We start from the raw sequence: 12,259 nt of genomic DNA, 5'->3' as shown, positions 1-12,259 counted from the left end.
CAATATTAAAAAAAATAATATAAGTGAAACAGATGCTTTAATTTGAATTAATTCTTCATATAATGTTAAGTTTTTACTGTACAGGAAGTATCCAAGGGCATTTTATTCTGATATTCCACAGTAGAAAGTTCTGTAAGTTTGTGAAAAGATACCTGAGGTCATCTAGAATGCACATGAAGTGAACTCACTAATTGGAAACAGACAATCTTATTTGAATTCATATTTAATATAAGGCAATATTTCACTGTACGGTATACAGTATATCAATTCAATTCAATTTTATTTATAGTGTCGAATCATAACAAAAGTTATCTCAGGACACTTTACAGAGTAATTTACATAGACCCAACAATTCCTCTGTAGAGTACGGTGGCAACAAAAACCGTCCCTTTAACAGGCAGGAACGTCGGACAGACCCAGCTCTGTGGAGGACGGACATCTGTCTTGACCGGTTGGGGAGGAAGAAAAGGAGAGAGAAAAAAACGCTGATTTCTTCCCATAGAGCCGACATCAAAACTATTTAGGTTTAGTAAATTCCTGCTGTCACTTGGCTTGGGAGCTGCCGACGGACGGCAGCGAGTCACATACGGAGCCGCTGCGGGGGCGGACGTGTTACTTGTTTGTGTTACGGTGCTGACGCCACTTTCTTCTTACAGTGCTTACATATTGTTCCTGTCTTATCTGTCACTCTGCTGCTGTTTAATCACTTACATATTGATATGGCGAGACATCTGGTCTCAAATTTGGTCGCAGTCTGGAGCCGCTGGAGCCCTGTGTGTGCTTCAAGATTTTGAAGACTCGTAGAAAGAGGCAAGGACACCAATCAAAGATGGCGGTACTTTGGAGGTATGACATGTGCAGTCAAATCTGGTCTGCACTATCATAGAAAGAGCAGCTCCAGCGCAGCTCCAGCGCAGCTCCAGTTCCACTGCACATGTGCCATACACCCAAAGCACCGCCATCTTTGATTGGTGTCCTTGCCTCTTTCCATAGCCTTGGCCTCTACCCTTCTATGCGATTCACATGAATGACCCAATTGACCAAGTAAACGGCGATTGTCGCAGAAAAGCGATACATTTGCAGGTATGGTAAATGTTTGGGACAAAAAAGAGAACAAAAGCACTTCACTCATTGGTCAGATGTGTCTGGTGGGAGCAATAACATAGATCCTGAACTGCTCTCTGATTGGTTAGAATTGCCGTGCTGATGTAAACAGAGTGACAGCAGACAACGCACCCACCACAAGTGATGTCACAATGGAGAGACAACTGCAGGGTTGATTTTGCCGTTGGTCCTCAGTTATTACATTAGTACTCTATGTTAACTCATGCTGGCGTCTTGTTGTTGTCTTGGTGATAGGGGAGGAACTTAATCATTACGTAAATTACCTAGCTGCCTACAGGAGCTGGGTTGGTCCAAAAATGCAAAGTGCTTCCTGCAGTTAGTGCAGACCCAGGTCCGATCCCATTCACACCACAAACGAACGGCACCAGAGTTGCTTGGAAGTGGACCAAGACCACCTCTCTTACCAGGTCTCTGTCCGCTTATTTGGTCCACTTCTGGTGCGTACTCCAGTACAATCGCTGCATTCCCCGGTGCACAAACAAACCGTAGCAAATGAGGAAACGCACTCAAGTTCACTCAAGTTCCTTAGTCTGAATGGAATAACGCTAGTGTGAAAAAACCACATCAGGCCGCAGATGTGACAAAACGCTTGAAACACGGGTAATGTGTTGCGTGATCATATGTATCATTATATGATCAAGCGACATTTGGGGCGACATGCCCAAGAAGCCGCCTTAAGAAGAAGAAGAAAAATAATTACTTAATCAATCCCGCAAGGGGAAATTAAATTTTTTCACTCTGTTATTATACATGTTACACACACACAGCCCCGAAATATACACACATGCACAAACAGGACCTATATACATGCAATTAATGGAGAGTTGTCAGAGCGAGGGGGCTGCCAATGGATCAGCGCCCCGAGCAGTTGGGGGTTCGGTGCCTTGCTCAACAGCACCTCGGCAGTGCCGAGGAGATGAACTGGCCCCTCTCCACCTACCAGTCCACACTCCATTCATGGTTTACACAGGGACTTGAACCGGGCGACCCTCCAGTTCCCAGCTGAGTCATCTCTGGACTGAGATACTGCCGCCCCAAGCTTGGCCATGTTGTGCTAAATGAGTAGTTATGCTAGTGCTAAGCAGGTCTGAATGCTTCTTAAAGAACAGGAATGAGCTCTCAGATTAAGTGTGTGGCTCTTAAAAGAGCTGTTGTGTCTTAGTGAGAAACAACCGTCAGTGATTTAACCTCCAAAGCTGTACAGGGTGCTGACCTGTCTCTTCAGGCAGCGGGTCTCCGGTAGATCAGACAGGGATACGCTTCACTCACAAAATACACTTTTTAGCTATGTAGCCTACAATTTAAGTAACATACGCACACACACACACACACACACATACTGTATTTTCCGCACTATAAGGCGCACCACATTATAAGGCGCACCTTCAATGAATGCTTATTTTGAAACTTTTTTCATATATAAGGCATTATAAGGTGTGTAGAATAGACGCTACAGTCGAGGCTGGGGTTACGTTATGCATCCATTAGATAAAGCTGCGCTAAAGGGATTGTCAACAAAACAGTCAGATGGTTGTTGTTTCCTCCACTTCCGCACCATTGATTTGTTAATGTTAAACTCTCTCGCTGCTGCTCTACGAGCCGAAACAGGTTTTAAGTTCGTTTGACCAGTGTGTGTGCAACCGCTCCGCGCCTAGGGGGACAAGTACCCTAAAGCCCGAGGCACAGTACGGGCGGACAGTGTGAGTGTGCCCTATCTCAACATGCACCGCATGTTACTTCTTCTACGGGGGAAAATAGAATCGGCGGCTGCTTACCGTAGTTGTGAGACCTGTTGTGGCTCAATATTGGTCCATATATAAGGCGCACCATCGGCTTTTGAGAAATTTGAAGGTTTTTAGGTGCGCCTTATAGTGCGGAAAATACGGTATATATACTGTGTATATATATATAAAATTATATTATTATTATATTATTAGAATTATTATTATTATTATTATTATAATCACTCAGTCCCTACAGTTTTAAATCATGCTTGCTCCAGAAAGCAACAAATCCTGTGTTATTTGAGCTGAAACAGAAGAACATGATAGACAGCAGGAAGATCCAGAGAGCAAAGCTCTCTTTTTGCATGTCTTTTTTTCCTGACATCGGAACCCCTTTATTTGCCTCAACACAGCTGATGGAAACTCTCCTAATTCACTTTCTGTTGCCACACTTGTAACATGGACTTAAGTTCCCTTGATTGTAGAATCCAGAGGTTATGCTGGTAAAATCTTAGCAATCAGGCAAGTATGTAATAATTTCGTCAGGCCTTTGTACAATTAGAGCAACTTGAATTTTTGAATAACTTGTGCTCAATCAATTCACTTCACTTTAATGACTACACTTATGTGTTGAATAGATTTTTGTGCTAGTAATTACATTTGAAAAGCTTCTGGTCTCTACGGCCTTCGAGGGCAAGACATCCACCCAGCTCCATGCATGGTGCTGCTTACCCATTGTTTGCAACAATACCCAGTATGCTGTCTCACAACAGCAGTGTTATAGGGCAATTCTACCTTATGGTCTCCTTGTTTCATTGTTCACTCTTTCACAGGTTCTAATGCGCTCATTTGAATCTATGCTGCTGTGAACAAACTAAAGGAAAAGGTGAAAGACACCATGGCAATTAAAACTAAATACTGTATTATATATTACAGTTATACAAATGGATGTTTTCCTAATAACCCCAAGACCAAATAGAAATTGTGTCCTTGTCAAGGCTTTTTGGATAATGGTGAACAAAAGCAAATAATTTGTGAATCAGCAGGTACTGAATCAGAAGTTGAAAACCTAATGGATCTCTCTAGTTTTTGTTTCTTAAGACTTATAAAGTGTGGTGGTCATTTGAACATATCCGTCTGCTCTTTCAGGTATTGCCTGCATCGCCCTCTCATTTGTGGACGCCCATGGTCGCCCCCTACAGGTTCTAGTTCAGGACTCTGGTGCACTGCAGAGATCAGAACACTGCACTATCCCTCTTCAACCAGATCATTTTGATGAGCTGACCACTGTGGGTAGAGTGAGCTCCATCAACATCAGCTCAGGCACAGGTAAAAACAACACTGACTAATTGTAGCCAAATTGAATTTGGCCTGCGTGTTGAGGTGTCTATCGCTGGTTCTTGGGGGTGGTTTTGGTTAGATAGAGGGTACCAATAAGAGTGAAGGTTAGATGAAGGGTTTTTGTCATACATAGGAAGTGACAAAACAAAGGGAAGGAAAATCAAATGTTTATGAGGTGCAAAAAAGAGTTCTGAAAGCAGCAAGCAAGACCTCTGTCCAGAGAAAAATAACTACACCTTGAAGCAGTAATGCACTCAAATGTCAGAAAACACAAGATAAAGGAAAAATGAAGCTCCATATTCATACATGAATGCAATTACCTTTTCTAATAAGGAAAGGTACGCCACTTTGAGGTAAGTGTATTGAACCCATGCAGCGAAAGGATCAGCAGCTACTTTATTGGCCAAGTATGTTCAAAATCATAATGGTGATATGTACATGTAAATATAGATATAAATGTTAAAGGTATGGTGGATGTTACATGGGGATTGGATCTAACACTGTGGTCATCATAGTGACAGCGATGTGTATAAACTCTAAAGATATGTTATCTACAGGCACTACAGTGGATGTTTTGGTCAGAGTGGTCCACTCTGTCGGTATAACAAGTCCCAACAAAGTAGTAAACTGAATTTGATTAGTTAAATCAGTGTAGTTCTCCTTTGGAGTCACAATTTGATTATCTTACAAGGTTGCAGCAAGTCCCCGGAGTCATTTTATTGCATGAATTGCACTAATTTCAAAATGGATTAATTACAGTCATAAACGCAAAATTGAATGAGTAAATCTTCCTGTCAAGTGAATAAAAATCTGTTATATGAAGAGATTTTTGTTCCTGGAGGCTAGATTTGTCAATGTGACACTGCATCACAGGGCTATAAATCAACATAAAGTCATAGTTTTAGGGGCTAATTATAGTTGTCATTATTAAGTTTTAGACACACATTATCATTGGTGTTGTAACAGGAAAGAAGTAACAAATAAGACGCCAGCTGTTAGGTTTCGGGAATTTAAAATAGAGTCCTCCGCAAATGGTGGCTTTAGTTTTTGGTTTAATTTCTAATTCAAACTTTATTGTGCAGTGACAATCATACGTGTCCCCATCTGTGTGAAGACATGCAAGGACATATTCAAAGTTTGCATTATTTGAAATTTTGATGAAAAATGGCTGCAGATGGACTAAAAGATTATGACAGAAGCAGAAGGATAAGGTGGGAAGACACAACTACCTCCAACCCCTACGTCTACAGCACTAGGTGTGCTAAAAATCAATTAAACATTTTCCAGATGCCATAAATCCCCCTTTTCCAAATTAAAACAATCCTATATTTGCTGAGTCAACATGATATTGTTGTGACGTTTTTTTTCGCCTGTTGATTTCATTTGAACGTGTGGTAGTACTCGTGTAAAACCTATAAATCACTGTAGTGTCTGCTTGTGTTCTAACAGAGCCACAGCTGTATGTTCGGTTTGACATCTGGGAACAAGGCAACGTCAGCCCCTCACAGCTGAGTGATAAACTGCAGGGGGCACTGCGCCACGCACTCTGTGATGTTGTCATGGAGCTGAGAGTGTTACCCAATCCTCTGTGTTTGTCGCTGCCTTGCCCAGCAATCAAAGCTCAGAGAGAAGAAGCTAAAGGTGAGTCTGTTTAATGTGATGTCATTAAGTCCCATCATCCATTTAGGACCAAAGATTTGAAATCTAGTGAAATAATACATTTAAATGACAGGTTTAAGATATAATATGTAACATTTTTTTATCAAAATGTTTCAAAACGACTACTTATGTTTTATATATACGTATACATACAGTATATATATATATATATATACAGGTATATATATATATATATTGTTGAAAACATTTGGGACAATGTAACTACAAAATTAAAAATAAATATTTATATATATTTATTTTTAATTTTGTAGTTACATTGTCCCAAATGTTTTCAACAATATGCAAACTCTGAGAATATTTTTTTCAACAACATGGAGCATTTTCTGTCAGTGGATTAATGTAAATTTTAACCCCTCTTGTTGCTCTAATGTCCAGTGCAACATGCACACAGACCAGGTGTACACGTGGTTCTGGCTGAGATAGCTGTGGTGATATGATAAAGAGGAGATTAAATATGTTAACTGAATGTAATGTAATGAATATTAAGTTGAAAGACGATCATTGTTGTAGGTTGTTGTTGTTGCCAATCTCAATTTGCAGTTGCTAGACCCAGTTTATTAGGGGAAAAGGGAAGCAACATAAAAGCAGGTATTTTTGCTATATTAAGTAATTTATTAACAGAAAGGTTAAAAGGGCTTGAAATGATGTTGGTGTTATTATAAAATATAGTGTGAGAATGAGTATAAAAAATGGACCTACATTCTGTTCAATACATCAGCATCACATTCATTGTATATCATACAAACTCACTTTAACTGTGTCAAGTTCAGGTCAGGCTTGGTTGCTTCTCTCTCAGACTTGGATTAGATTCAGACAGAAATATGTTTCCAGATCCACACTCTAGTACCGCCCTGTTAAAGGTAACATGGGGGGAACTGAAGCCATTATCTATGCTCTCAACAAAGCCACTGGAATCATTTGACAAAAACGGTCATTATAACTTGCAGAGCATGAGAGTTGCCGGTCTACCGCTGCCTTTGCATGGGTAACAGAGTCCCCTACGGGCTTTTTGAAGGATGCTTCCCCTGTCTGCAGCAGTACATAGCTTAGGTTATGTGACTTTCCTCTTCTGTGCTTCTGCAAACTGGGGGAATGCTGACCACTGTAGGTACACTTCCTCATACAACCCCACTTCAGTAAAGACCAACTGTCCCTTCAAATAAACATTGGTATCCATTATGGATGTGCTGCTATTGTAATATAGCATCATAACATGTGTTGCAGCAACACACACTGGCCTCCTGTGGTGTGTATGTGTTATGTGGTGGATATGTGCTTTCAGGTGTGTGCACTATGTTTGCGGCTGACACGATCATCCACACCCTCAGCATCTCAGACATACTGTGTGTACCTACATCTTTAACCATACATTCACAGCAAAAGCGATTGAGGCGATTAAATCGCCTGGAGCGCGAGTTACGCGTTGCTTGCTCATATTTTTAACATTTTTTGTCATCGCTTCATCGCAGGTAGCAGCCAAGGCGGCTCGCTAACTAAAGCAAACCCCTGGCTAAGCCTACTCTGCTGTTGTGCTAAATGGAAAGTGATGCTAGTGCTAACCAGGGTTCTGAATGCTTTTAAAAGAACAAAAATTAACTCTCAGATGAAGTGTGTGGTTCTTAAAAGAGCTGTTGTGTTGTAGTGAGATCAGGCCTTCAATGATTTAACCTCCGTAGCCGTACAGGTGCTGCCTGGTCTTCAGTAGATCAGACCGGGATACGCTTCACTCTTCACCAACGGCTTTCTTCTTCTTCTTTTGGATTTCCGGCAGACTAGATGCCTAAATGCACGTCGCTGCGATTCACAGTTCATAGTTACAGTGCATGGAAAGTATTCACAGCTTTTCACTTTTTCCACATTTTATTACGTTACAGCCTTATTCCAAATTGTATTAAATTAATCTCTGTCCTCAAAATTCTACACATAATGCCCCATTATGACCACGTGAAAAAAGTTTTCTTGAGAGTTTTGAAAATGTATTAAAATTAAAAAACAAAGAAATCACATTTACGTAAGTATTCACAGCCTTAACCATGAAGCTCAAAATTGAGCTCAGGTGCATCCTGTTTCCACTGATCATCCTTGAGATGTTTCTACAGCTTAAATGGGGTCCACCTGTGGTAAATCCAGTTGATTGGACATGATTTGGAAAGGCACACACCTGTCTATATAAGGTCCCACAGTTGACTGCATGTCAGATCGCAAACACCATGCATGAAGTCAAAGGAATTGTCTGTAGACCTCAGAGACAAAATTGTCTTGAGGTACAAATCCGGGGAAGGATACATAAAAAAAGTATCTGCTGCTTTGAATGTACCAATGAGCACAGTGGCCTTCATCATTCGTAAATGGAAGAAGTTTGGAACCACCAGGACTCTTCCTAGAGCTGGCCGGCCGTCTTAATTGAGCAATCGGGGGAGAAGGGCGTTGGTCAGGGAAGTGACCAAGAACCCGATGGTCACTCTGTCAGAGCTCCAGGGTTCCTCCGTGGAGAGAGGAGAACCTTGCAGAAGGACAACCATCTCTGCAGCAATCCACCAATCAGGCCTGTATGGCAGAGTGGCTAGACGAAAGCCACTCCTTAGTAAAAGGCACAAGGCAGCCCGTCTGGAATTTGCCAAAAGGCACCTGAAGGACTCTCAGACCATGAGAAACAAAATTATCTGGACTGATGAGACAAAGATTGAACTCTTTGGTGTGAATTCCAGGCGTCATGTTTGGAGGAAACAAGGCACTGCTCATCACGAGGCCAATACCTCCCCTACAGTCAAGCATGGTGGTGGCAGCATCATGCTATGGGGATGTTTTTCAGCAGCAGGAACTGGCAGACTAGTAAGGATAGAGGGAAAGATGAATGCAGCAATGTACAGAGATATCCTGGATGAAAACCTGCTCCAGAGTGCTCTTGACCTCAGACTAGGGAGACGGTTCATTTTTCAGCAGGACAACGACCCCAAGCACACAGCCAAGATCTCAAAGGAGTGGCTTCAGGACCACTCTGTGAATGTCCTGGAGTGGCCCAGCCAGAGCCCAGACTTGAATCCGATTGAACATCTCTGGAGAGATCTGAAAATGGCAGTGCACGGACGTCACCCATCCAACCTGATAGAGCTTGAGAGGTACTGCAAAGAAGAATGGGCAAAACTGCCTAAAGAGAGGTGTGCCAAGCAGTAACGTAATAAAATGTAGAAAAAGTGAAACGCTGTTAATACTTTCCGGATGCACTGTATATCCATTATATTATATCCATAGAAGCAGTCTGGTTTCCCCCAAGGACTGCAACAATGGCGGCTTTGGTGAGCCCGGTGAGCCCCTGGATGCTTCATGGAGAACTTCGATGACGCTTACCACAATCTCAACACTGATTGGTTGTCGCGGCACACCTTCAGGCGATGCCGCTTAAAAAGTTCGATTCTTTTATATTTCAAAACAGCTCGGCTCTAGCCCCCCGCGACCCCGACATTGAATTAATTAATGAATGTGTTGGCGCGCGGCTGCAGCAAGATGCACTGCAGAGCCAAAGTCATCTCCTCGGTTGATGGCTACCCTCGATAAATTGCATTAAATCAAACAAGGTATCAGATGATTAACATCTTGGTATGGTTCTAGGTGATAAAGGTATTCTCTTACGGAATACCTAATAACCCCGCTGGCAAACCGCATTATAGTTGATATTCTGGATCAGAAGGCTGTTGTTTTCCACCTAAAGGAGTAGTTTTTATACAGCTAACCCACAACGGTCAGAACATTGGTTACTTACGGTCTTTAAACTATTTTAAAGAGTTTAAAAACACAAACTTGGATAATAGCGAACACAAAACAACACCTTTTTGTATGTTCTGTGGAAATATACTGCAGCCATAATTACAAAATGAATGAAATGGATCTTTTGAGCAAGTTGAATGTATTTGACTCAGCGTTTCCTAAATATAATGCCAGCTTTTCTTGCAAATCATATGTTCAAAGGTGTGTGCTTTTAATTGGGTTACCTGTATATAAACTACTCCTTTAGGTGGAAACAACAGCCTTCTGATCCAGAATATCACCTATAATGCGAGGGGGTGCATTTCATGGCAGGGGTGCTGAATACGGCACAACACCTGTCCAACAGTGCACTGCTTCGGGTTGACTGCCTCCGTTATTCTTTTCCATACAGCATTTTTATGGGACCCTTTTATTCCACTCTTAAGACTGCCAAAAAGCACATCTTTATTTTGCTCCATCTCGGATGTCAGTATGCCGATCTGTGTGCCGGAAAAGTTTCTTTTCTAACCTGCGTTCCTTCTCTCCGTGTTTGACCTCAGTGGGCGAGGCCTCCGAACCAGGAATATTTAGGGGCTGAACATGTTAAAGACGATCGAATTCAGCCGCCGCATTTATCAAGGCCCGCTCATTCGTATGCTGAGATTGGTCAGATACTAATGTTTCATAAATCACACGTGGGTCCTGCCATACGACCAATTCTGCGCTCAGATCTGCGCCCGTTTTCACGCAAGATTGATAAATGAGGCCCAGTGTGTACACCTTCACTCTCTTTGGCTCCGTTCCCACTGCAGTTCCAAGTGACCTGAATCTGATTTTTCCGCTCATATGTGACCCATATCTGATTTGCTTTTGACAGTGTGAACAGGACTAGTCCCATTGAATCTGACATTTTGGAATCAGAATTAGGCCACTTTTAAATGTGGTACAGAATCAGATACGAATTAGATTTTTTTTTAATTCGACCGCAATCTGAACAGTCAGGTTGCATTTAATGCATCTTTGATGTCGTTCTGACCGGCGCTGCTCGGTTTTGTAAATGCATGACAATAAAGTTGATTGAAAAAAAAAATGTGCCACAGGAGGGAGCCAGGACCAGAATCAAAACAAACATGGAGAACAGCAGTGAAACAGGCGGCCAGTGGAGGGAGAGTGAAGGTTTAGACCTCATTAGTATTTGGGGTGACACATTGGTGCAAGCTAGACTTGAAGGGTCTTATCGTAAGTCCTACAATCCTGGTTGCCGATGCCATGTTCACTTCCGTAAACACCGTTGTGGCGTGTGATCAACTGTGCATGTGGGTCACTTCAGGAGTGTGAGCTGTTCACACAGCAATCCGTAGACACAGGCCACATTTAAAGATGTAATGTGAACAACTAAACAAAAAAAATCTGATTTGAGCAATAAATCGGAATTGTGCAGTGTGAATGTAGCCATAGTGTCTTCACACTGAGCCTCATGTATACATGCAACTCTTGACACACAGGTAAGTAGATGTTTGGCAGTCAAGGAAAGTAAGAGAAACTCAAAGCTTTACCCAAGAAAATGTCCCAAACCTGACCTGAGGCCTGAAAGTTAGTTACGGTACTTGAGTTGAAACTGACTCAAATGACTCAGATAGATGCGTGTTACTCAAAGTCCTATAAATGTCTGTTACTCTGTGTAACATGTATCTTCAGGTCTGATGATTCCTTTGCCTGAGGTGAAGGAAGTGAGAGACAGCCCCAGGCAGCGCAGTGGCTCGCGAGTCTTTAAAACCAGCCCTTCTCCCATCACCTTAACTCAGGCTGTAGGGAGCACAGCCGTGACAGGGACCAGCACACCCGAGTCCACCACACCCACCAGCAGGAGCACCCGACGAAGCTTCTGGGACATACTGGTCAGTACTGCGCTGTGTAGCCTCATCACTGCTTACATTCAAATGTGTTAAAATACTCATGGACATATTATCGCAAATGGGTTATATAACTAAGTTCAGTTATATTTGCACTGGTTTCTGTGAATTTGCTGACTGAGATACAAACTGGAAGCACATACCTACTCACTGTGTGGCATTATTCGTTTAATGCCAACAGACCAAACAATTCTAAGCTCAGATCTAAACTGAATCAAGATGCCCTTTTTTCAGATTTTTTAACTTTGATTTAAGAGCTCAGGCATTGTTTTAAATAGTTACACTCATATCTTTCAAAATAGAATTAAAAAAGTTTTTTTGCAACAAAAAAATCTAAGAGAAAAAAACAAGATGAATACATTTTGCCAATAATATTTGCAAGCAACACAAGAAACATTTGCCAGTTATTAAATAGTTATTATTTTAAAATGGAATTGTATTTAGAAGGGTTTTTAATTGCCTTTATAAGTTTTTGTGTTAACTGATGTAAAATGTATTGTTTGCCTGCTTTAATATTTACAGTTTATGCTTTGCGATTGCTGTAATTTAAAATAGTCTCTCTTTAACTTAAAGATGTAGAAACAGTGTGCCACCAAATGATTACATGGTCTCCAAAGCCCATACATAAATTCACTTGATTAATTGATTTAAATTAAAAACTTGAAAATCTATCATTGTTATCGTGGCAACCTCTAGACTCCTGTTCCATATTCATATTTGACCTTCAGGCCA

General features: G+C 41.5%; 1 protein-coding gene across 3 annotated transcripts in view; it reads left to right on the top strand.

Moving 5' to 3' along the window:
* The window catches only part of szt2 (SZT2 subunit of KICSTOR complex), a 214,093-nt gene that overhangs the window by 139,592 nt on the left and 62,242 nt on the right, over positions 1-12,259 (top strand). For all 3 annotated transcript variants that reach the window (XM_083940596.1, XM_083940597.1, XM_083940595.1), the window contains exons 50-52: positions 3,999-4,178; positions 5,640-5,831; positions 11,313-11,512. In XM_083940596.1, coding sequence (XP_083796722.1) covers positions 3,999-4,178; positions 5,640-5,831; positions 11,313-11,512 — 572 coding nt within the window. The remainder of the gene's footprint in view (positions 1-3,998; positions 4,179-5,639; positions 5,832-11,312; positions 11,513-12,259) is intronic.

This window comes from Echiichthys vipera (genome assembly GCF_963691815.1).
Source record: "Echiichthys vipera genome assembly, chromosome: 3".
Taxonomy (NCBI): Eukaryota; Metazoa; Chordata; class Actinopteri; order Perciformes; family Trachinidae; genus Echiichthys; species Echiichthys vipera.
Note: the sequence above shows the minus strand (reverse complement) of the source record. Positions and strands in the feature narration are given on the sequence as shown.